At 36.1% G+C, this 25,626-nt stretch overlaps 1 protein-coding gene across 1 annotated transcript; it reads right to left on the minus strand.

The window, feature by feature from the left end:
- Nucleotides 1–1,672: 1,672 nt before the first annotated feature.
- LOC105045006 (ATP-citrate synthase beta chain protein 1) lies at nucleotides 1,673–13,353 on the minus strand. The gene is made up of 17 exons (XM_010923151.4): nucleotides 13,193–13,353; nucleotides 11,314–11,438; nucleotides 11,092–11,194; nucleotides 10,354–10,419; nucleotides 10,142–10,265; nucleotides 9,745–9,879; nucleotides 7,726–7,786; nucleotides 7,568–7,644; nucleotides 6,749–6,904; nucleotides 6,502–6,630; nucleotides 6,214–6,346; nucleotides 5,997–6,124; nucleotides 5,544–5,649; nucleotides 5,329–5,405; nucleotides 5,152–5,222; nucleotides 2,550–2,834; nucleotides 1,673–2,116 (listed from the first exon to the last, which is right to left on the minus strand). Exons 2-17 carry the CDS (start codon nucleotides 11,411–11,413, stop codon nucleotides 2,041–2,043), a joined length of 1,827 nt encoding a protein of 608 aa, XP_010921453.2. The 5' UTR covers nucleotides 11,414–11,438; nucleotides 13,193–13,353; the 3' UTR covers nucleotides 1,673–2,040.
- Nucleotides 13,354–25,626: the final 12,273 nt, after the last annotated feature.

Genomic DNA, 25,626 nt, shown 5'->3' on the forward strand with positions numbered 1-25,626 from the left:
ATGAACTTCTCTCTGACAACACTCCATCGAAATGGCTATCAAGCACAGTCCGATAATATACTGTTTTTTACGCATTGAATTTTTTTTTTATACATAAATTTATATTGATTGCATTATAATATATCTACAGAAAGATGTTGATGATCTCACCTTAAAAAAATTTAAGATCTAGATACTCTAATTTTAATAATTTCATATATATATATATATATATATATATATATATATATATATCAAAAGAATCTCGACGGGAAGATATATATAAAGGTTCTGCATCTTCGTCTGCTGCCCAGATTTCTGAGGATACTCTTCTTACAATACCTCAAAAAGAAATCCATGATGAACTTCCCTCTGACAACACTCCATCGAAATGGCTATCAAGCACAGTCCGGTAATATACTGATTTTTTACGCATTGAATCTTTTTTTTTATACATAAATTTATATTGATTGCATTACAATATATCTACAGAAAGATGTTGATGATCTCACCTTAAAAAATTTAAGATCTAGATACTCTAATTTTGATAATTATATATATATATATTGGAGGTAATTTTTTACTTTACTATGAATTATTGCATTCCAAAAAATCTTTGACAACATTTATATATATATATATATATATATATATATATATTGGAAGTAATTTTTTACTTTACTACGAATTATTGCATTCCAAAAAATCTTTGACAATATTTCTATATTTTTTTTTTGTAGCTCAACCGAAGAAGCATCAAGAAGGTTGTTGATGTTACTTTTAATAATTATTCTATATCAATCAAATCTGATCGTTACCATTAATATTAAACGAGTTACAAATAATTTGATGAACTATTTATCATAATATTATATTATATCAATCATTTGATATTATGTTACAATATATAATTAAAAATCTATATAAAGATTTCAAAAAAAATAGAGATAATATAATTTCAAATTCAATCCATCACCTAATTAAAATTATTATTTTATTTTATTAAATATTTTTTCATCGATTATTTTCGACCTGTCACGTAATGCGGGTACCTTACTAGTACCCTAATATCGGATATATACCAAAGTATTTTTATACTCCAAATCTCCCTTTAACCACCATTATTATCAGGGAATATTTCATACTCCAAATCTCCCTTTAACCACCACTATTATCAGGGAATACTCCGAAAGTTTCAAGTTGCAAACGGGAGACAAACGGGAGAAATAATATATATGGCGCATACCATATGATAGTGCATGCAGTCAACCATAGCCGCTCATTTCCATAACAATATACCAAGATTAGTATTTGATATATAGAGCCTATAGAAACGAACAGCTATTATTAGCCGTACAGTGCATGCCATGTAGGATATAACTCCAAAAGTAGGATCTACCTCTTTAACCATGGGCTATCAAACCCAAGTCACCGTATTACAGTCAGATTCTGCAACAGGTTACTTTAAATGCTTGCACCAACTCCGCAAGCAAGAAACCATTCAGCACAACCCGGGTGGCAGATGAATTTTCGAATCATGTTCCAATAAAGGGCATGCCCGCAAATCTCTTATAACTCCCAACCCAGCAAAAACATATCAAAGATTACATACCAAATAAATTTAGCGCGCGCACATGAAATTTACTGGGTCCTGATTTATCTTGCAAGATGCAGAAGCAAAAGGTGAACAATCTTCCAATAATTAATGCATTTATTCATGTCAAAATGTCATGAGGATACAAATTCATCAGGATGCAACCGTATCTCTTCAGCCTTTTATTGCTCTAATGAGGCCAAAAGGAACTCAATCTGCTACAACAATACATCCAGATTCAAGTACCAGGCCCAAATATGTTTGCAAATTTTTTGGAAATATATGTAGAACATGTGATACGGACCACATGTAAAATAAACTATGTAAATCAGGGGTAACAAGCACTTTGGACTTGCCAGTTCTTGAAATTCAAAAAGACAGTGTACGTACCAGAAAGGCCGCAATAAGAATGACAACATGCTAGGAGAAATTGAAAATTAACAACCATACAGTGTATCCAAAATTGATTATTTTGTGTATAGAACGTCTTCCCATGGATGACGGTAGAGCGGCTGTTTTAATCTCTTCTGGTCGAAAGTATGCCTGTTGGTTCCAAATGAAATAAGATCAATGAGGCGATAAACACAGAATCTACAAAAACTTGGTATACAATAAAAAACCACAAACCAACATATATGCTTTTCGTGACGAGCAACAAACACAGGACAATAGTGGATGTTACTTCATTGAAACCCATTCTATCTTTTAGCATTCTGTTGTGACATGTAACATTGAATTTTTTATGCAAAAGATCAATTGCTTACTATGCGTACATACAAAAAAGAACCATAATTTTGTTTCACCTTTTTCGGCATGAATGTTGTGTGATGCATGAAGGACTACATATAAATTTAATGCATATTGAAGAAAAAGTGGAGATGGAGAAAATCAGGATTCTGCATTAATTTAAAATGAAACAGAATAAATACAACTTAATAAATGAAAACATGTGTTGATAACTGAAGATCAAACTTACCCGATCAAACCAATTGACCGTGCCAGTACGAAGAGTCCATTCAAATATCCAATCTCAATTATCTCATCAATCTCTTGTTTGTTGAACATTCCACTCCCAGAAAGAAGATCCAAGAAAAGAGATCCAATTGCACCATCGACATTCAGAACCAAGTTATTGGCCTTTGAGAGAGTGTATGTTTCAACTTGAACAGCATACTCCATGTACTTTACAGAAGGGAAATGAGTGTGAGCATATTGTTGCAAAAGTTGCACTCTCTTATCCCTGTTGTCTCTACTCTTGATCCTACCAGCATAAAGCAAAGTTAACCATTAGTTCCAGTTTTAGGTATGAGATTTATAAGAACGGGACAAAAAAAAAAAAAAAATTCAAGTTACAATGGAATGGAGTGCATGTAAACATCAATTTTCTTGATATACAACCGACCAGCCCACACAAGTGCAGCATGATCAAAGCATATGAAAGTATCTGGCTGTATGTCAAATATACCAATTCACATAAGCATGAACAAAAACACAAGCGTACAGCTTCAAATGCATATAGCCATATCTAATGCTACAGAGTATCTAAGATTTGCAATACTTGCAGAAGGTTCTGCAATACTTTCAGAAGGTTCTGTTCATGAGAAAGTTTTGCTTCAGTCACAGCACAGACTAGGAGAGAAACAGAAATTCTTCCTCAGCATTCATGCTCATTGCTTTTCTCATGTATGTGCACATGTCAGTGATGTCACATTGCGTGATGATGGGATCAAAATTGGCAAATTCATTAGAAATTGTTAATTCTGATCCGTATTGGATTTGAGCTGCCCGAGTCAAAGAGAAGGAGAAAGGAAGTAGATATTTTAAGAACACTTGATATAAGGAAATGCTCCAGAAGCTGCGGTTTTAAGTTTCTGGAGAGTTTGTGAAACAAGTTTGTTCCCCTAGGTAAAAGGTTTTTGCTGCTAAGAATTTGAGAGTCAAAAGTATTTTTTGTTGTCCATACTTACAGATCATTACATCATTAGATATTTAAATGCTGCTTTTCTCCAAATGTTTTCAGTGTTTCAGCATTTTTGCCACTATAGTCTAATCTAAGGCACTAATTTTGAATACAGCAAATAGCCAACATATAGATAACCATGACAAATTTTATTTTCAATTTTACAATATGCACTAACGAACATCTTGCAATTTTTAAGCCTTTCCATAGAATTTTTAAGTGTGCCTTGAATTCCTTGATCCACCCCACTCCATGCTTTGGTTTGACAAATTTGGAGAGGGAAAAAAAACAGATTGGGAACTTTCAAAATATACATCCTCCTTTGCCTTGTTTTGGGTAGGTAGGCAAGACCAGGTGTATTGGGCGTTAGTGTTTGTTGAGAGGCAGCTCTACTTTTGTAATCTATCCTTCTTAAGTATAGTGGAATCTCTGCTCCATCCTCGCCCTTGGACACAGATTGGTGGCCAAATCATGTAAATCTTTGTGTACTGTGTTTTTCTTCTCTATCATCTCAAATCTCTTTGTTCTTCGTTTGAGCCCTAAAAACCTGTTTCATCTAGATCCATTCCAACAAGAATCATTTAGCTAAGTTTATGTGCCAAACAATCAATTCTGACACAGTTGTGATATTTTGTTTTTCTCTGTACAACCTCTCATGTAAATTTTCAGAATATTTTTCTAGTATTGTCCTTTGACTCAACTCAAAGTTACATTTATTCTTTGTTATTTATTTTACATTTGGACCTATATTAATACCAATTCTATGAACCAAATAAAATGATGAAAAAGTGCAGCCTGAGGGTGCACCCACAAACCAAATTTTCTATCCTATAGTAGGGGTGCAAATGAGGCGAACCAACCAGAGTACTGCTACTCAGGATCAGTTCAGCATCTCAACAAGCTGCTTGACCTTGTCTTGAACTTCACCCAAGCTCAACATGACTTGCTCGAACTCCACTCCGCTAAGCTTTGGGGTGAGCTTTATTTGAGCAAAGCCAAGCTGAGCTTCCTCATTATATTCAAACAGCACAAGTCTTCAGGCATGGCTTGTTTACGAGCCAAGATCTGAAATATATTTGAGCTTGTCTCATTTCCTAGCTCAGCTAAGCCTGAAATGCTCATAAACAAATCGGTTTGTTCACACCCCTATTCTACAGTACACAATGAAAGATTCAAATAGGCATTCAATGTGAATATTATAAGGAATCATAAGTAAGATCTACAGTAATTGCCATACTCTCATTCAGCATATCTGTATGCAATAAGAGCAAAGATGGCCGTGTACCATCTCAGGGCAGAATGGTTGCTAAAACAAAGAGACAGATGAATCATTTACTTTTTACCTATCATTTTGGAATTAAATAAAATAATTGCTATTAGACAATCAGGCTGATGGCTTAACAAATACCTACAAACTTATCTTCAGAAGATTAATGATAAGCCTAAACTTTGGAATAAATCTTAGCATGTCCATGAATGGATGCATTTGATTGTATCATTATAGTATCGGAAAATTGATATCACATGACAAGTGCATATCCATGCCAATAAGACAGATGGCACATTAACCATTACAAGTACACTCATCATGTCATATACAGTAGTAAAGCACATGTACCTGTGCCCTATCCCTGGTACACGGATGCCCTTCTTTTTCATGCCTTCAACAAATTCGTAAGGAGTAAGACCCTGAAAGAAATGCATGGCGGATGTATTTTAGCATGCTTATAGTTAGCCAAAATGAGCCAATGCTGCTACCAGCAAGTGCAGATGCTAACTACATTAGCCAAGTTACCCTATCATATGCATCCTTGAAGTATCGAGCAGCATCATCAATTGCACCACCAAATCGAGGACCAATTGTCAGCAACCCTGTTTCACAAACTCAGTCACTTAAACATTTTAAACATTTTTGTATCCACTCGTGTACTTCCTAGGTTCTGTTATTCAAGAACCGGAGAAAAAGAATAAAGTTACAGCTTCAACATGCCGTTAACTTGTAGAAATTACCTGAGACCAGACTGGAGACTAAATCCTTTCCAGCTCTTGCTGTTACTATAGAGTTATGAGCACCAGAGACACAAGGACCATGATCGGCGCACAACATGATGCAAATCTGACAATTACAGCAAGTGCTGCTGAGCTAGGAACATGAAAACTACAGATATGGAAAACAGCAAATTTGGCTCTACAATCCATTTGATGTTGGTTATAATTTGACCTTACGGACAGATATAACTGTGCCACTGCTGAGCTAGGAACATGAAAACAACAGATACAGAATAGTATATTTGTCTACAATCCATTTGATGTTACAGAATAGTATATTTGTGTCTACAATCCATTTGATGTTGGTTATAATTTGAGCTTATGAATATATATAACTGTGCCAAGGAAAAACACAACAGCAGAAAATTATAGATGATTTTGAAAAGATAGCAGGAGAATCCCACTTTTACCAACCTCAATGAATTTTGTGCAATAGCGGGGAAGACTACGCTTGAACCACAAAAGAGAGATAACATCACCCACACCATAACCCTGTTCAACAATGGTAGACATGGGCACACCACCATAACATGGCTCGTCACCTATAGATGGACATAGACACACTTGACCATTGATGAACAGAAGAAACTCCATAGTGCATAAAAAAGGAAAGAAAAGCTGCCAAGCAAACCTCTGTCATCTGAGATAGTTGAGATAATATGTGTTGGAGCTCGGACCTTTCCACTTTTAATTGCAATGTTAAGGTCCTCAGGTATTTGAGGAGGTTTAACTTCAGATACAGGGGCAATCTTTCCTTCTTCAACCTAACATAGAAATAGTTAGTCACTGAGGATTCATTTTAGATGAACTGTTCTTTTTAAAGGATTAACTCTTATCACTATGGATCACATATGCTTGTCCAAACAAAAGAGGTCATTTATCTGCCACCCTGATGCATTTGAGGAAAATATGAACATACTAGTTTCTGAAATGTTTCTTTGATTGCACCCTCTAGTGCTTCATATGAAGTGGGAACAACTGCTCCAGCTTCCCTTAGTGCCTCATTTTTTGCCTGCGCTGATTCTAATTCACCACCACTTTTAGCACCCTGTTTTAGTAACACAGCACAAGATTGGAAATAAGCATCTAAAAAATGTGATGATTATGATCACTGGTATAACAGCTAGTGAAACATATTAGAATCAAGATGCTCAATTATAACTCACAGCATGACCAAACTGCACTTCTGACTTGAAGAGCCGTGCACAGGTTCCACTAACCCAAGCAACAACTGGTTTATGAACCCTTCCTTCTTTTAATGCCTCAACTAGGGAGTACTCATCTCGCCCACCCAGTTCCCCCAGCACAACCATCATTTTTACCTACATTAGGTTCAGCCGCAATTTTTACACAAAAGAAAAGAAAAGCTGTCAGAGGAAAAGTACACTTAAAATTTGTATTGAATATTCATCTTCCATAAAGTACATTGTAATGGCTGAATATCCCTTTTCTTTCATTATAGTACTTGATATTGTTCTTAAAATTGTGCTGATTCAGCAGACTTTTTTCTCAAACACAGAGAATCAAAGAGATCTGGCACATCTAAGCAAGCAACTTAATTGACTCTCAAGTCTTAGACATATATTTGCAGTCAGTTTTCACATTCAGGCTGCAAAGCACGAGTGCCACCTTCGGTTTCACATTTCTTCTTTTTCAAGGGTGGTGAGAAGCCATACAAACAATCGGGAGCTTTCATATGATGTTAGAAAAGAAAGGAAAATTGTATGCTGCGAACTCCAACCAGTTAATGATTCATAGCACCGAGCCACTGATCATAGACAAATTTGTTATTTTTCAAGCATACTTGGAGATGGTTGTTCAGTTGTTAACCAACTAGGCTACACTTTAGCATGGCATTGCTGGTATGAATACAACCAGCAAAGAGCAAACATTAATTTTCCTTCGCAATGGATACAGACAAGAAACTGACTAAACCTCCATAAGGAACTCATTAAACAATTAAATTCACATGAATAATGAATCACCTGTGGGATGTTGTTAAACCGCAGGACATGATCAGAAAGTGTTGAACCTGGAAAAACATCTCCTCCAATTGCAATGCCTGGGAAAGTTCAACAGGTTTCGAGAGTTCAAACCCACTCAGAGAATAAGGAACATTAACCCTAGTCATGATCTACTCTACCTTCATAAATTCCATCAGTCACACGTGCAATTGTGTTGTAAAGCTCATTTGACATGCCCCCCTGTGACCACAAAATCATGTTCTGAATAGTAAGTGCATTATCATAAAACTAAAAACAATATCTTGCTTCTTGCAATTATTTGTTTCAAATGGCAAAAAAATCAGATTGACAAACAATAGTGTGGAACGGGAAAGATTTGTTCTCAAAACAAATCACAAGCAGAAGTAGGGTGTTAGTAATATAAGATCTTTGGTTGTTTTCCAAGTTTTCTTGTAACTAGTGTAAATCTAAGAACAACGGACAGCATCCATGTTTGTAAACAAGGATTCAAATCCCGGCGGGACATCTCGCAGGACATCAGAATGCGGTACTATCCCATGTATCAGGACAAGGCTGTCCCACCAACATCCCAGTGTTCCGATAGGGACATCTTGGGATATCCCTTATCCCAAGTATTGGGATAGAGCAAGACGGTGACGCACCTCATTCCATGGAAAAATCGGGACAGCTCCGTCCCACGGAATTTAAAACCTTTACTTGTAAACATGATGTACTTACTTATAGTACAGTTCAGTTAATGAGACGTCATTACTTATAGTACAGTTTAGTTGAGATGAGCATCAAAGAAAGAATATTTTATAGATCAACCACCATAGCATGCTTCAGTTTTGACTCATTAGGAAGCCAACAAAATTATTATATATCTATGATTATTCCAGTATATATGAAGCAAACTGCTAAACCCAACCATCAATGCACAAATTCTAAGCAAGCATGTAACAGTAAGATGAGCAATTTAGCACACTGTCGTAAATTGCTCTTTCTTGCATAAATCAATTGGCAAGTGTGTTTATGATAACACTACGATCATCTCAAGGCACATGAACAGGCAAGAACCACAAGCAATACAGGGTTTTTTTTTTTTTTTTTTTGGAGCATGCATTGCATGTGAATACATGCATGACCATAGGTTCCATTGCAATAGATGTTGGTTTTAAAATATGAATAGTCATTAGATGTCACATACAATAAACAAAATTAGGTTAGAGGATTTTGCAGTTATGTTTATTTTTTCAGGCTGAGAGCTTACAAAAACATTAGCATGTAATATCACACCATCATATGCGAATGCACATGCAAGTACATACTCAACTATGTGACCTTTTATGTTCTTAGTGAAAATTGTGTTTGTACACATGCATGCATACATGTCTAGGGACACTTCCATCAATAACACAATTACTGATACTTTCACAATTGTTCTAGGTTCAGCTTTACAAATCTTATTATAGCACTTTCTAGTTGACGAGTGTATCTTTCCCGTCATGTTTTCTTTTCTTTCTCTTCTTCTCAATCTTTTGACTTAAATGATGAAAGGGACCCATTCCTGACTAGATGCCACCTTTTGTTGAAGAAGAAAACAACAGTTACACCATAAAATATGCATCCCCAGTACGATACATATTTCCTGACACAACTAACTGATTACTTGAAGCTAATGCCCACAAAACCGTACCAGTAACACATCAACATATTGCCAATTCAATACAGTATAGTAACGCACCCTATATCAACACAGGCTCCCAAAAATTATTTTCTCACTCCCAGCCATGGTACTGCTGAACTGGATGGTACAGGGTGGTTCTGCCTGGTTTAGACTGGAATGGACCAATTCAGTTCATCTGTCAATCCAAACTTAGGAAGTGTCCTAGTTCCACATCAGTACGATACAGTACACTTTGGTACGGATGGTTCAAGATGGTTTGGCAGACCATGGTTGGGGCAAAAGGACAAACAGAAAGAATCATTAGCTAGACAGTTAAATAATTATGATTAACAAGGATCCAGTATGTGGATACTTAATACCATTTAAACATATTCTACAACTTCCTAAAGTGCAGTTAGATTTAAAATTTTACGAAGTCCATTTACCATTATCAAAATCATAAGCAACAAGGTAAAAATACAGTATATGAAATAGAATTTTTTAGAGAATGCTTTCATCAGTGAGAACATACTGATTTAGATACAAATCCAACAGATCCAGGTCTGTAAAGCTTGCAATGAATTATATTGTCGATTGTTCCAGCAGTGTCACCAATCTTAAAAGCTCCAGCTTGAATTCCTCCAACAGTGGCAGGACCAATAACAACCTGCAATTAATATTGGTACAGAGACTTGTAATCCAGTGCAACCAGCAGAGAGTACAGAATTCTGATAAAGGATCTGCACGGTAACAATTCTGAAACTGATCCATATCATCTTCCATATAATGTTTTTAACATAGTATTGGTGTAAAATTTTTCTATAACATAAGTTCTTACTAGTAAATAAATGAGCTAAATCTTTTTCAAATCCGGTTCTATTTATGTTCACCATTAAATCTCACAAATTTGTCCCAAGCACTCTTTTCACCTTGTTATTAGCCCGTGCATAAGCGATCAACTGCTTTGTGTCTGATTCTGGAACACCTTCAGCTATAATAGCTACCACTTTGATTGTTGGTTGTCTCAAAGCAGACATGGTAGAGGCAGCTGCACTGCAGATTTTAAAAACAGAACAAGATGCAGGTGAAAATGCAGAGTACTACCTTTGAAGGATGCAAAAGAACAAACAAGATTACTGACCTTCTAAATGATGCAAAGTTGATAAAAACATCAGCTGTTGGATGAGCATTACAAGCTGCTTCAATGCTACAGTACAAACAGAAAAGCTAACATTATGCCAAAATTTATTTGAAAACATAAGCAAATAATTTAAGTGGCTGGGCAATGGTACAGATCATGTGGTAACTTCACTCGTATGATGAATATTGTAAATTACAGACATTTAACATATGCACACCTGTCTTATTGGGTAGATCTCCAAACAAACTTTACAGCTAAAACATTTACAATTGAGTATTATGATTAGCTGTTATCATATGGATATTCATAGTATCTGTTCAAGTGCATTTGTTTATGTCAAATCATTATCCTTAAAGGAAATTGTTACTGTGGTTGGAGACGTGGTTGTGAGACAGGCATGCTCTTGGCATGGCTCCTAGAGCAGGATGGAATCCTTCTTATTAAATAAACCAAAGAATAATGCATTTCAGCATAACAATGTGAACCATCCTAACTTGGTGATGATAGACCTTAATCTGAATCGAAGCTTATGATAAAGATGCAAAGTATGTCATCAAGGTGGAAAAATGCACATAAATTAGAATAAGGTAATATACAAATTGGGATTTGTAGGAATTAGATCAATTTTTTCCCAGCCAAAATCATGACATCAAGCCTAAGGGGCTTGACTTCTAAGCTACTTGTGGCAATAGATATTAACTTCAGTTTAGGATGATTAATGTAAAAAGTTATTTTCACCTTGAATGAACTGGAATGGCAATTTCCTCCTGACCAAAAAATAGTTTCTGAAACCCTTCAGAACCAGGATTAATAACTCCAGCAACAGAAGGTGTCTCCCTCCCTACATAGATGAAAAACGCAGCCAATTTTAGTCTAATGAATCATACACCCATCTATATAGTGATTATATCCTGCATTTACTCCATATAAGTTTTGTTTAAAAAAAAGAACGGTACAAACCACAAAGGAAGTCAAAATCAAGCATCCTTTGGATGGGAAGTTGCTTATAATTGTAGAATAATGCTTGGGTTTGCCGCGAGAAAAGTTGTCCTGTGGCCATGATGTAACAAGGCAATCAAGGCAACCTGCATTTAAATCTGATTAGTCACCATTAATGGAAGATATAAACCTTGATTTCATAGTGTCAGACAAAATTAGAAAAAAGTAAAAGAATTAAGAGTGCAGAGTGGAAACTGTCATCCAACTACAAAATATTACATTAAAAGTTTTAGCGAAAAGATTGTTGCTTTGCTTTTAAAGGTAGAAACAAAATGAAGAAGATGGGAGTGATGATATATGACATCATATCAAAGGAAATGAACTTCTTCTGTAACTTTAGTTCTTTTCTTCAATACCATAAGGTTGATGTCTTGATGATACTAATAAATTGAAATGGTTTTATTGTCTGGTATGACTCTATCTAAGAAAACAAGAATGATGAGACAAGTGCATGTAAACATATGTGGCACTTGCTTTCTCAAAAACTATTTAAGATGCAGAGAGAAAGTGTTTGCTGTTTTCAAATGACTCCAGAATTTGGGGAAATGTCACAAGCTGACATTATCAACAAAAGTTGCTTGATGTTAGGAAAAAACCTACTAATAAAAGCTTTTAGTCACTGCCATACATATAAGTAGTCATAGCTATCAAGAATCAGTTACATCGATACTCCCTAAGATATTGACATGCATCTCCTTTCGAAGAAGTTCTATTGAGTCACAAGACAGAATGAGATATAATGTTAAACTACTATTTTGAGCATGATTTCGGTGCCATTACAACATGTAATGAACTCCAGAATTCAGATATTATTAGTGAAATTATTGTGGTATCAGTATCAAGTGGCTCATTGAACCATTATAAGGCAAATCTTTTTCTTCCAGGAGAAAAAACACCATTTGCACTACTCATACAATGGAGACAAGACTAATTAATTATGGTAGTGGAATAAAACTTCTCTTAGTAGCAAGAAGGATAAGTAAGCATTCATACTGCCAACCCCAAATGGAAGGGGCTATGTTTTATCGTAATACCAATAGAATAGGTTTCACATGAAAGAATATTCTTTGGTATTTTGAAGGTAATCGGTTACCAGATTTACAATACAATAATGCCATTGAGAAGCCACCTAAAAGGATTATGACATTATCACTGTAAGTGAGACCAACGGGATCTGTAACTTATCATGATCACCCTTGTAACTTAATATTCAGATAGGAATATATGCAATCAGAACATTGACGGGATCCTAAAAACGTAGACCGGAAGCAATGGTGCACGCTTGCAACATTAACAAGCTACGCTCAATTATTAAAACAGAATAAAAATAGCTCACAGAAGATTCTTGGCGTTTAAAAATTCCAACAACCTGAGACAACAGAACATTCAGCTACTGCATGACAACTTAGTCACCGAAAAAATCGATTTTTGCCACAGAAAAAAGGTTAAAAATGACAATCCAAGAAAAATTTAGGGAAAATGCGTCAGATCTATCGTGTGTCACCAGAAAAGAGAATAAATTCTCAGACTTGTAAACCGAAAAACCCTCCCACTGCCAAAAATGCGACTGGATCATAGACCCCATGAAGCACTGGAAATGGGGAGAAACCACTATCAAGCACGAGACATCCAATGAGATCCACGCAATCCACGGAGCACACATCGATCAAGACCCCGCGGTTTCCACTAGAAACGCCTCGATCCACCAAAAAGAATCATAGATCTCACTCCCAGATCAAAACACAATCGAAAAATCCAAACTCCAACGAAATCCGACAACCATTCGACAAAATTCCAGCAAGAAAAGCACGAACCGAGAGCGAAGCAGAGCGAGACGTACCTCAAAAAGGATCAAGAACTTCTCCCCCTTGTGGAGCTAGAAAGAACAGATCGATAGAACCGGCGAGGATGGGGGAGATACGGGGATCTCGGGGAAAGCGGCGTCGGGGTTTATATAGCGGAAGCACTCCATCTACCCGGACGAGATAGAGGTGGGGGCTGTGGGTTGGAATGGCAAGCACGTGTGGGGTTAGTTAGCTCACGACTGCGCCATTTATTTCGTTGCCATGGGTGCACAGCGTCACACCGTCGGCTCATTGACCCGGTCCGAGGCGCCTAGCGGGATTCGGGGGGTTATCTTAACGGAGAGTGATCAGATGTCAAACGGGAGGTTCGGTCTTGGTGGTGAGTAGGTGGGGAGTGGCTGATAGCCATAATGGAAGACCGCCTAAATGCGGAAGAACGTACAAAAGCGTATCTTACTTTTGGGTGCACCACTGTACCCCACTCCGCCTATTTTCTCTGTATTTTTTGCTACACATATGGATGCGATCTCATGGATCAATCCATGAAGCAACATATACAAATATATATATATATATATATATATATATATATATATATATATATATATATATATATATATATATTTTTTTTTTTTCCATATATCATCATATATATATTATTTTATAATTTGACTAACTCATTAAGTGGGTAATGAATTTGATCCAATCAATAACCACTCAACACATAGATTGATGATGACAGTCAAGATCTCATGTATTGTATAATCAATCATCAGCTTCGGCAAGTAATTGATACACCAAGAAGTAAATATTTGTGGTGGTGTGATAAAACTTGCTCTTTCTTAAGAAGGTGAAAGTTGTGATACCTTTTGTCTAGAATTTTGCTTTTCAAAGGGTTAGTATAACGTTATCAACTAGCCAAATGACTCTATATTCAATTATTCATTAATAATTCTCTGGGCATTACCATTCCACTTTGTATTCCTGCTCTGAAGTGCCTCCACTTTATAGATTAAAGCCACAAGGTGGACCTTGAAGCACTTCTAACTTTGGTTGGTAGGCTTGGATAGAGTTGGACGTGACACGTGAAGGTACACCAACATTTCTTCGTACTTGCAGTAATAAAGCCACAGACAGTCAGACGAGCGATCAGCTGTATGAACTGGAACATGAGACATCCAGATGAGCGATTCATCAACTGCCACGAATGAATTTGTCATACGTCCATTGGTTTATAACATTTCGTGGACCGGAGAATCTAGCAGCAGGGATTCCACGTTGCACGACCGCTGCTGATGTCTTCAAATCGGACAAAAAAATACGGCAATACCTACGAGACTTGCATTATGGATTCTTTGGGTATCCGAGGCGCTGGCACCAACGTCGCGTTTCATGCAGGGAAGAGAAAAGATAAAAAGGAATACGGAGACACAAATCTTGATGCACTTCAGGAAAGATACGTTCGCTGTTCATGATTAATTTGGTTTTCTAATGGTTTGACGAGAAGATCAGTGAGCCCATCGACGAGCTCGTCAACTTAAGGTGATGGCATTCTCGTTATTTAGTGGGAAGGCGGTGGCATTTGAAACCCTCTCTGGCTTCTCCTTTGAGGTCCAACAACCCATCTTCCTGCCAGGCCGGCTCGCCACCTAACATTGTCGCTATGGAGGCAGTGGCAGGTTCGGTCCAAAGAATTATGATCTTATTTCCATTATTACCCCTACTATTTCGTGTTATTAACGGGTATCCCTCCTTTCAGCGGGCATCTGGTAGAGAGTGGGAAAAGTACGATAAGTTGGACCGCCGTGATTTGCTGCTGGTTAGGGGTGGGACCTACAGTAGTTGGGCTGGTGGCCATGGGGTGGTGCCTTCTGTAACAAACTACACTCATTCATTGTTCGGTGAATGCTTTTGCTAGAAGCAAGCTTTGATTATGATTTAAGCCATGTAAAGCCACATGATGGGTCCATCTAATCTATTGGTAATAAAAGAAGGAACCTTTTTGTTGGTTCAAGCTTTGCCAAAATGAAATAAAGGCACAATTGGACACGCAAGTTGCCTTGTTAGTGGGCATCTCCAGCTCCTGGACATATGGGAGGCTAGCTAAGAGGTATACCTTTTTGTACGCATCCAATGTCTATAGGGAAATGAACGAAGTTGCAGACCGGATAGCCTCATTCATTTTAGATTATTTTGATGGTACTGCCTCATATTAGTATTCCTCTCCAATTTAGAAAAAATTATTTAGCGGACTCATTCTTACCGCATGGGATATGGACAAAGTCAATAAAAATCCCATACATTGGCTGGTTTTTCATTAATGACTAACCACAATTAATCGTGATTTAGCAAAACTACTAATGGTTTGAAAGTTTTTATTGACTGTGAGGTAAAGAGCTGAACTTTCTTTTGAATAAAAAAAAAAAAATGGGACACATCCCATGTTTTAGTAGGACTATTAATGGCTTGAAAATTTTATTAGCTATGAGGTGAAGAGCTGAACCACGTTTTAAATAAAAATTAAAAATTTTGTTAGCTATGAGGTGAAAAGCTGAACTATGTTTTGGATAAAAAAAGAGATGGGGTTACTGTAGAAAAAACAAACTTTCTCATCTATTTGTGAGTTTTTTCCTACAGTGAGTCGCACTAGCACGGTAGACCTTACATTTTCATCTCTTGAAGGTTTTATTCAAAACATGATGGGCCGCATCTCTTTTTTTAATCAAAACATGGTTCAACTCTTTACCTCTTGACCAATGAAAACTTTTAAGTCATTAATAGTTTTACTAAATCATGATTAGATATTAATGAAAAATTAGCTAATGTATGAAATTTTTATTGGCTTTGCCTATATCCTACATAGTAGAATGAGTCTACGTAATAATTTTGCTTAATTTAGAGTCAATTTGGATGTCCAGGCCTAAAATCGTATGACATTCATAGATTTGGGCTGGTGCAACTAGAAAAAAAAAAAAAAAAGTATAAACTAGGCTTATATTCCTAATACCCAAAGATCTTTGAAGTGGATAGACCCGAATCCTATAAGAAGAAAAAAGATCTTTTGAGATCTTTTTCTTCTTCCTATAAGATTCGGGCCAGCCGACTCCAAAAACCCTAGGAAATATAAGTTTAGTCCAAGCTTCTTTTTTCTAGTTGCACTAGTCCAAATCCATCGATCTCATAAAATTTTGGGCTGGAACATCCAAATAAACTCTTAAAGATATTTTATTTTTTTTTATTTTATTGCATATATCCATACCAGACATATATGATCCATTTATTAAAAGGAAGCATACAAGTTGCTTTTTGCCCATGTCATTAAAGTTAAGTGTTGCTTCTGAAGTGAATTGTATCTGTATGAATTTGAGGAGGATGAAAGCACTTGTTATATTGTTTAGGTTTTTCTTAAGAAGTTTAATAGTTCGAAGACTTTGGTAGAAATATTAAATTGTTACTTTGATACTATGCCTACATAATGTGCATGCAACAAGCATCGGCCTACTTGACTTGCCTGATTTAAGAAATTTTAGGAGCTTTTCGATACGATCACGTTTCTTCTGAGTTCTAACATAACCCGCCATGCCCAACTTGCCCTCCCACTTGATATTTAAGCCTGGAAAACTTTGCAAGAATGTTCGCTTTTATGCTTTGTTGCAATTGACTGACATAGCCAACGAGTTAGGATAGTAGCAGGGCCACTAGCTTTGTCACAAGCCAAAAGTCGCACCATTAAATTCTTCCTATTCTAATGTTATAATGTCATAAGGTGAACTTTTCCTTTTTTTTTTTTTTCTTTTTTTTTTTCTTTTTTTTTTTCTTTTGGTAGAAAGATGAATTTTACTTTTGCATGCTTCATCTTTCAAAAGTGAGCCCACGCATGTTAAGGTGAAATCCGCACCTAACAAGATGGAGTCATATTCTTAGGAGCCATTTTCCATTAGTACAACATTGCCAAGAAATACTTTAAAATTGCTTCAAGCTTGTCCAAAATAATTTTATAATAAAAATTTATAAAACTAAAATAGAGGAGATTAGCCCCTATATCAAGGCCTCATATCTATTTCTTGTTCCTTTTCTTAATAGCTATTGGCATTCCTTTAGGTCGGACAAAAGGGCATGCACATTTTTGGTTGAATTGTGTAAGTGCACAAGCATGTCATCGATGTCAAAAATCTGAAAGCGGTAAAAAATGATTGCAGGAGTTATAATACTTTGAACTTTAAAAATTTTCGCCCTCAAGACGCTATCTACCTGGAAGAGGAGAAGAAGGTTGGTAACAGCCCACGGCTATAAATCTATATTAACAATTACGAACTAAATATAATTAAGATAAAGCACATTAAATGTAAGATACAAATAAAAATAAATAAAATGATAAGTATTTCATTGGTCAAAAGGTCCTTTCGTTCTTCTTATATTATGATAATTATATATTACATTGTAAATAGTCAGACAACCATCCACATTTGATACTAGCATCTGTCCATGCCTGACCTCTATCTTCCCTGATAATTTTATTGGCTAGATCCAACTACGTACCACCTCAACATTCTGATAGCTACGATGCCACGTTCCATTCACAATCTCTTTACCAAAAAAAGATGTTTCAAGCTTTTGAGATTTATTGGTAAGCCAATATCTTACTTATATTATTTGCGGTCTTTTTTCAAAAACAAAGTATAATTTTCTAAGGTTCCGTTTGGTCAGGATATGTTAAGTTACGAAATAATACGTTGATTTCTGAAAATAATTATTATAAAAAAAAATAATTTTTATTATATTTAATTAATGAAAAAATTATAATAAAAAATAACATAGAAAAAAAATCACTACATTTAATTTAAGATAATCCTATATAAAAATATACTAAATTTATAAATTACCAATTAATATAAAATATATTTTTTTAATATCACAATAGTATTATCATCTGCAACCGGTTTTTATATAATGACCTTAATCGGCATCGCCTATTGAGAATATTTTTGTCAAATATGAATTATTATCATTCGAAAATTTATCAAAGACTAACACCCTATAGTATTTGTTTTATCTTTTCTTTTTGAAAAATAAATATGAAACTTATTAATTTTTTTATTATCTATCTTTTTTATTTTTTACAACAGATATTGTAATCTGATATGAAATTTATTTTTTTATATCAAATTAACCTCAACTAAATGGACCTTAAGAATAACTTTGTTTTAAGGTTGCACTCCATATGCAAAAGAGGTACGACAGAAAGGGTGCCCAATAGCCTAGATCCATCTCTTAATATTTAGAACACAAGTGTTCTGCTCGATCATCAGAGACATGCAACTTTATGCAAGAGTGGAGTAAATGGATAAATCACTCCAACGTGACCAAAAAATTTAGGATGCATTTGGTTACACTTTTTTATTTTTGATTTTTATTTTCTAAAAAATAATTTTTATTTTTTTGATTTTTGCTATAAAATAAAAATAAAAAAAAGTAAAGCATACGTTTGGTAACTAGTTGTTTTGATTGATTATATAATTTTTAAAAAATTATTTAATTTAAAAAAAATGATTGATTAATTATATACCTCTTTGCTGAATATTGCTTTAGCTATTATCATACTCTGCATTCCCAACGATTTTCTGAACCACCACTCAAACATTATCAGCAGCTGAACTAGACTTCTCTTCCTCCTCTAGCACTGGTTCCACTCCCAACTGCCCTCCCTTCAATCTCCACCGATGCATGAGCTGCATCTCAAGAGGAAACCAGTGCTTGAATCCAAACCTGAGCTCTATTTCATCCACTTTGGATCCCTCCCTAGTCATCTCTCGACGCCACCACTCCTCCACCACCGGTGTGAAATTAGAACTGGAGTTCCCCACGACGAGCGTCAATAGATAGGTGTTAGGCTCCCGTGGGTTGTCCCGAAGCAAGAAGATAATAGGATTCCAGACGATGATCGAACCCTTGAAGTCGCCGAGAAGATCGAGTTCCTTCCACATTCTAAAGATGGCGTGGAGGGGAAGGAATCGGGAGGGGAACATGGAGAGGAGGTGGGAGAGGTGATCCACGATGGCGGGGGATGGTGGCAGAGACGGCGGAAGATTTCTGGAGGGCGATCTAAGTGGTGGAGAGGGCGAAGCGGACGAGCGCCTAGAAGGAGAGGCCGTAGTGGAAGAAAAAAATACAAATTTTTTCACTCATTTTTTTAAAATAAAAGTAAATTTTAAAAAATAAAAAAATTTACTTTCCATAAAAAGTAATTTTTTTTAATTTTTATTTTTTACTTTTTGTGATGTTATCAAATATTATTTTTTGATTTTTTTTCAAAAATTAAAAAAAAAAAATTGTGGTTAACCAAATGCACCCTTAATAAAAATAACATAGAAGACGTTTCTACCAGACCAATACTACCTAAGTGTCCCTGCCAAATTGTGATCGGGCAAAATTAATCATCTTAGCTAAATTCGGAAGATCAGAATTTTTCTTAACTAAATGGGAAGGTTGACAGGGAAAGGACAGTATGTGATTTCTTCTATTCCCATAGCCAGTCACCGTGCAAATTTTGGTTGGTTTAACTGGGAGAAGGATTGGAGAAGAGACGAGCTAAGAGAAGATCAATGACCCAAATATACACTAATCTCATATCCATTTCCCGAAGCTAGCTATTCCTCCAAATCAAAGAGGCTCTTTTAAGCGACCTTTGTCTACTAAGATTGTAGCAGGATTTTAATTCCTCAACAAGTGTGTGTTAATCAGCATGGGAGAGTAAATGTCATTCCATCTAGCTAGCAGGACTCTATTAAGTCCGAAAGATTAACACTAAAGGCTACCACTTTTATTTGCCGCATAGATTGCCTTACAATTAACTAATGCTGAGAAAGGAGGTGCAGTAGTAGGCTTGGCAATAGGTTGGATCAAGTGTGGGTTTAGATTGGCCGGACCCAATCCGATATATCACAATATTTTGATCCGAATCTGAGTCGTGTCCCGACGGATCAACACTTTCTTTACCCATATCCGACCCGATTGGATATTGGGTCACCTGATCGGATATCCGTCCCACTTAAATCATATTTTCTAGATGAAAATAGAAGCACTGAACAATGGCCTACTACCATTCTTCAGTCTTTGAGGTCTTAATCAAGTCTAAAGGCCATAAGACCCATATTTCATACAATCAGCCCATATTATTACAATATATATACATAAGATCAAATCGAATTTGGATCGGATAATGGGTCAAAGTGGACACTATCCGATCTAAGATATAAATTTATCGAGTTCAGATCGGATCGAATTAAAACTCGATCAACACGTTGATCAATCCGGCTCATTAAAGTCGGTTCGGGCCGGGACCTATTAAGGTCGAGTCAAATGTAATTGCCAAGTCTAGGCAATAGGAATGTTTTTGTAAAGAAAATTCATTTTGATCTTATCACTACTAGCAGTCAATCAAGATAGAGAGAGAAAGGTGAACATGAAGATAAAGCGGCAAAGAAGAGGGCATTATTAAGGAGGATAAGTATGGCCTATCTTATCTATGAGTTTCTTGTTGGGTTTATTTATGAGTTTGAGAGTTGACCGTTTAGTTTGATCTCATCACTACTAGCAGTCAATCAAGACGGAGGAGCAAGGTAGACACGAAGATAAAGCAGCAAAGAAGGGGACATTATTAAGGAGGATAAGTATGGCCTATCTTACCTATGAGTTTCTTGTTGGGTTTATTTATGAGTTTGAGAGTTGACCGTTTAGTTTGAGAATTAATTCCAACAAGTTTGCTTCCTTTATTGCTATCAAGCGGTAGTTGTGTTCTTGAAAAAATAAACTTTAGCATGGAGTTAAAGAGAAATTATGGATCAGAATAGTTCTATCATATATATATATATATATATATCTTGTACCATCCAATAGAAAACTAGTATACCATCTAAGAAAGTGAAAATTTTTTTCATTTAAAATTTACAATCAAGATTGAATAATAGTGCACTTTTTTCTAATGATAGATGACATGCTGATTTGTTATTGGATGGTACAAATTATATATGATAGAACAATTCTAATCAATAATTTTTCAGAGTTGAAAGCTGAAGAGGATGATGCATTCAAGATTAGATAAATAGACAGGAGTCTTGACAGAATTGGATTTTCATTATGTGGATATTACAAAATTCCACCTAGTCCCAAAGACCCTTCACCATTGCAACGTATCAAAAGCTTTTTCAAAACCTAAGATGCAAACAACACCCTTTTTGTTATTCCAGTAATGAAAGGAAATGACTTTATGAACACTAAGATAGCAATGTAGGATGTCATGACTCAAGACTGCTTTTGCAGTTTGTGCTTGTTCAACTAATCTAGGCAAAAAAAAAAAAAGCATTACCCAATTAGTGAGAACTTTGGTGAACTATTAAATGGACTTGCAGCCTGAAAGCTACTCTATTTAATCTACTAAAGAATACCCTCTTGGTAGATGTTTGCCAGTAGTTAGGTTCATTAGTAGATGTAGATGCGCATGGTTATCTATCAAAATCGAATTAAAAAACGAAGTGACTACACGTAACCACATGTAGCATATCACCAGGAAAGCGTAACTCAAAATCGTGCTACCGTAGTTTGACAAATCCTCTACAAATGGTCGTTGTCCATGCCTGGCCCAAGAAAGAAAGCCCCCTTGAAAGTTTGCAGGCGCTTACAGGTACAGAACTACATTCTGTCGCTATAATTAAGAAGAAAAAACATTTCTATCTGCCGCTTAAATTTAAGAAAACATTTTCTCACGGTTTGAAGCCAAAATATGCAATTGTTTGAATCTCAACAGGATGGCAGGCTCTGTTGCGGTATGGACAAAAATTCAGAATATGATAAAGAAAATTGATGGGCAAGGCATTTCTAGGTAATTATCCTTAACTTATTAGAGTATGGACAAGAATCCAGAATGTGGTCAAAAATATTGTTAAGCAACGCTTTTTCAGGATGCTCTCTCAACAATAGTTATGTTATAGCCCAAGCTCAATTGAGAAGATCTAAGCTCATTTAAAAAAAAAGAAAAATAAGAACGGAGGAACCGGGAAGAAGACTCCCAGTAGGAGTCTTTTTCTCCGGTTAAACCACCATGATCAGGAGTCCCAGGACGATCAGGAGTCCTAGGGCTCTCTATAAAGAGACCTCCCCCTTCATAAGAGACCCCCCATCGGTCTTTTTCCCCTTTTTTCCTCCCTAATTCCTCCGATTGAAGCCACGGCCCTTGATTCGTGCTCACCGCGATTTCTTGCCAGCGGGATCACCGAAGGCTGAGGTAAGCTTTCCTCCTCTTCCTCTCTTCTTTCTCCTTCTTTCCGTGCCACTGTACACGACTGCCGGCGACGGGTGTCACCGGATTTTGTCGGAGAAAGGACTCCTGTTTGGTCTCTTCTTCCCTTTGATTTTCCGACGCCGACGATCACTGCCGACCGCCGACCTTGCCTCTCCGAACTCGAGAGAGTTGCCCCCCTCTGCCGTCGGTTTTCGTCGTGTCGGCCGTGACCTGAACGGTCGGTCAAGGGAGGAGACCTGCCGGTCCCCTGTTTCGGCCAGGAAGGAGCTCGAGAGAAAAGAAAAGAAAAGAAAAGAAAAGAAAAAAAAAAGAAAAGAAAAAGAAGAAAAAGAAGAAAAAGAAAAAGAAAAAGAAAAAAAAAGAGAGGAGAAAGAGAAAGAGAGAGAGACTTTCTCTCTCTGCTCTCTCTCTTGGATTTTTAGGATTTATGAAATTAAAATATATATATATAATAATAATAAATAATAATAATAAATAATAATAATAATAATAATAAAAGAAATACAAGAAGACTTTCTATGGATCAATTCAAAAATCCTGGATATTGTCATCTAGTCGATCCATGTGAGAACATTGGATTTTAGAAAATTTTATATTTTTTAATTCGATAAAATTTTGATCAAAAATATGATTATTGACATACTAGGTCTAGAGAAGGATTTTCAAGATTTCTAGGATCTCTAATTTAGATTTTTTTTTAGGTAAGTAGTGTTTATTTTTATTGAATTTATCTGATAAATTATAAATTTTGAATTATATAAATTCATGGCATGCTTGTGATTGAAAATATTTATTGAAATTAATTATGATTGAAAATAATTATTGAAATTATTTATGATTGAAGTTATTTGTTGAAATTATTTATGATTGAAGTTATTTGTTGAAAATTATTATGATGATGTATGATCATAAAGAATGATATGATTTAATTTGGCTCGAATATCATCTTTTTATATTATTTTTAAAATAATACATGAATTGGAAGATGATATGAATTGACAATCTGACTATGTAAAGGACCTCGCCAATGGGGGCATATACATTGGCAATTGATTTGTCCTGAGGGTTTATGTCGCCAGCGAGATCAGCGACATGTCGTCAGAGAGACCAGCGACAAACCACCAGCGAGACCAGCGGTTCCGAAGGACTTGCTGTCAGATGATTCGCGACCTACCGTAAGAAGATACGCGGTATTATGACCCTGTCACAAGAAAAATATGGTCATAGTCATGGTTGGTAAAAAGAACTTAAGAAATTTGATGAATTTAAGATGATAAGCATAAGTTGAAATTATGATGAATTGAAATTTTATATATGATTGATAGTGTGATGAATTAAATTATGAATTCATGAATTTACATATTGATTTTGTTATTATCAGTAAATCGATATGTACAGTATTATTACCTGATTTATTCAGTTAAAGGTATACACTGCTTACAGGGCTATCTAGCTCATGATGAGTTATATATTTTTCTTTACAGATCCAGAAAATTAGCATGATGCGGGATTTCGGTTGGGAGAGCGATTAGAGATGGAGTTAGCTCATTTGATTTAGGATTTTCTTAGAATTGATGCAGGACTTTTATTTTAAGTGATTGACTTTGTCAGATGATTATTTTTCTTTTGGACACTGAGTTTTGATTTATTATTTGAACTAAAATTTGATTGTTAAAAATTAAAAAATTATTTAACTTTATGTGTAAAATATCATGATGAGATGCCTTGCATGCTTATGGAAAAAAAAATTTATGAGTATGTGACGGTTGCCATGACCTTCGACTCACAATCTCGGATCGGGAGCGTGACAATTAATATGGTATCAGAGCATAAGTAGATAGATAAAGATATGTAGAATAGAATGAGCGAGTGATGGGTAGATATTAGGAAATTTGAGAGGTTAGTTATGATGATTATGATCTGACCTGTCTCAAGTAAGTTTATAACTTTATTAAGGATAAGTTATTATCTCAAATTTGTCATAGGTCAATATGCCTCCACGACGAACAAAGAATACTCAAGGAGCGGTAGGAGGGACATCAAATCCACTTGGTGATAACACTCTCCAATTGAATAGTGGCACATCTCAGCAGGAGGGAATCATTGATCCTACTGAAAATACTCCGACAGTACAGGAGGAGCCGAACATGACTCAACTAATGCAAACTCTGATCGGAGTAGTTCAAACACAGCAATAGTTACTTCAACAACAACATGCACAGCCACGTCAGCATCTTCCACCGACACCTGGACATGGAGAACATCCGATGCAGAGAAACAATATCGTCAAGTTTAAGAAGCTAGCCCCTCCAACCTTCAAAGAGACCATCGAGCCACTGGAAGCAGATAACTGGATTATGGAAATGGAGAAGGCATTCACCATGCAAGAATGCCACGATGAAGAGAAGATCCGCTACACAGCATATCTGTTACAAGACGAGGCATACAATTGGTGGCGTATACTTGAACAAAAATATGAACACGATAGGATATCACTCACTTGGGAGAGATTTCGAGATGAATTCTTTGACAAGTACTTCCCTCGAAGTGTCAGAATACAGAAAGAGTAGGAGTTCATTCATCTGAAACAGAGAAACAGATCCGTTGCAGAATATGAAGCTAAATTCACAGAGTTAGCCAAGTTCGTTCCAAGATTAGTTGAGATTGAGCAAGACAGAGTATATAAATTTGAAATGGGACTGAAGACGGAAATAAAAAAATAAGTTGTACCCTACGAGTTAAATACTTATGCCTCAGTTGTGAATAAAGCTCTAATAATTGAGAGGAAAGTAAATGAAGCACATGCAGAGAGAGAACGGAATCAGAAGAAGAGAAATAGGTTTGGTGGAACTCAAAGACGAAATCAGAACAATAAGGGTCCAGCAAAAAAGCCAGCAAATGATAAGAATCGTGAGAATGAGACAGCTAGATGTTCGAGATGTGGTCGAAGAGAGTATGAGTCTTCTAATTGCCCATGGAATACTGGTTCTTGTTTTAGCTATGGACAGAAGGGACACAAAATTGCAGATTGCCCCCAGAGGAATGAGAATAGACCCACACAAACAAAGGATGGAGGTCAAAGGCCGAAAACTCAAGGAATGATCTATGCACTCACACAACATGATGCTCAGGCCTCTAATGCTGTGGTGACAGGTATCATTCCTGTATCTG

Source organism: Elaeis guineensis, chromosome 5 (genome assembly GCF_000442705.2).
Source record: "Elaeis guineensis isolate ETL-2024a chromosome 5, EG11, whole genome shotgun sequence".
In the NCBI taxonomy this organism is placed as follows: domain Eukaryota; kingdom Viridiplantae; phylum Streptophyta; class Magnoliopsida; order Arecales; family Arecaceae; genus Elaeis; species Elaeis guineensis.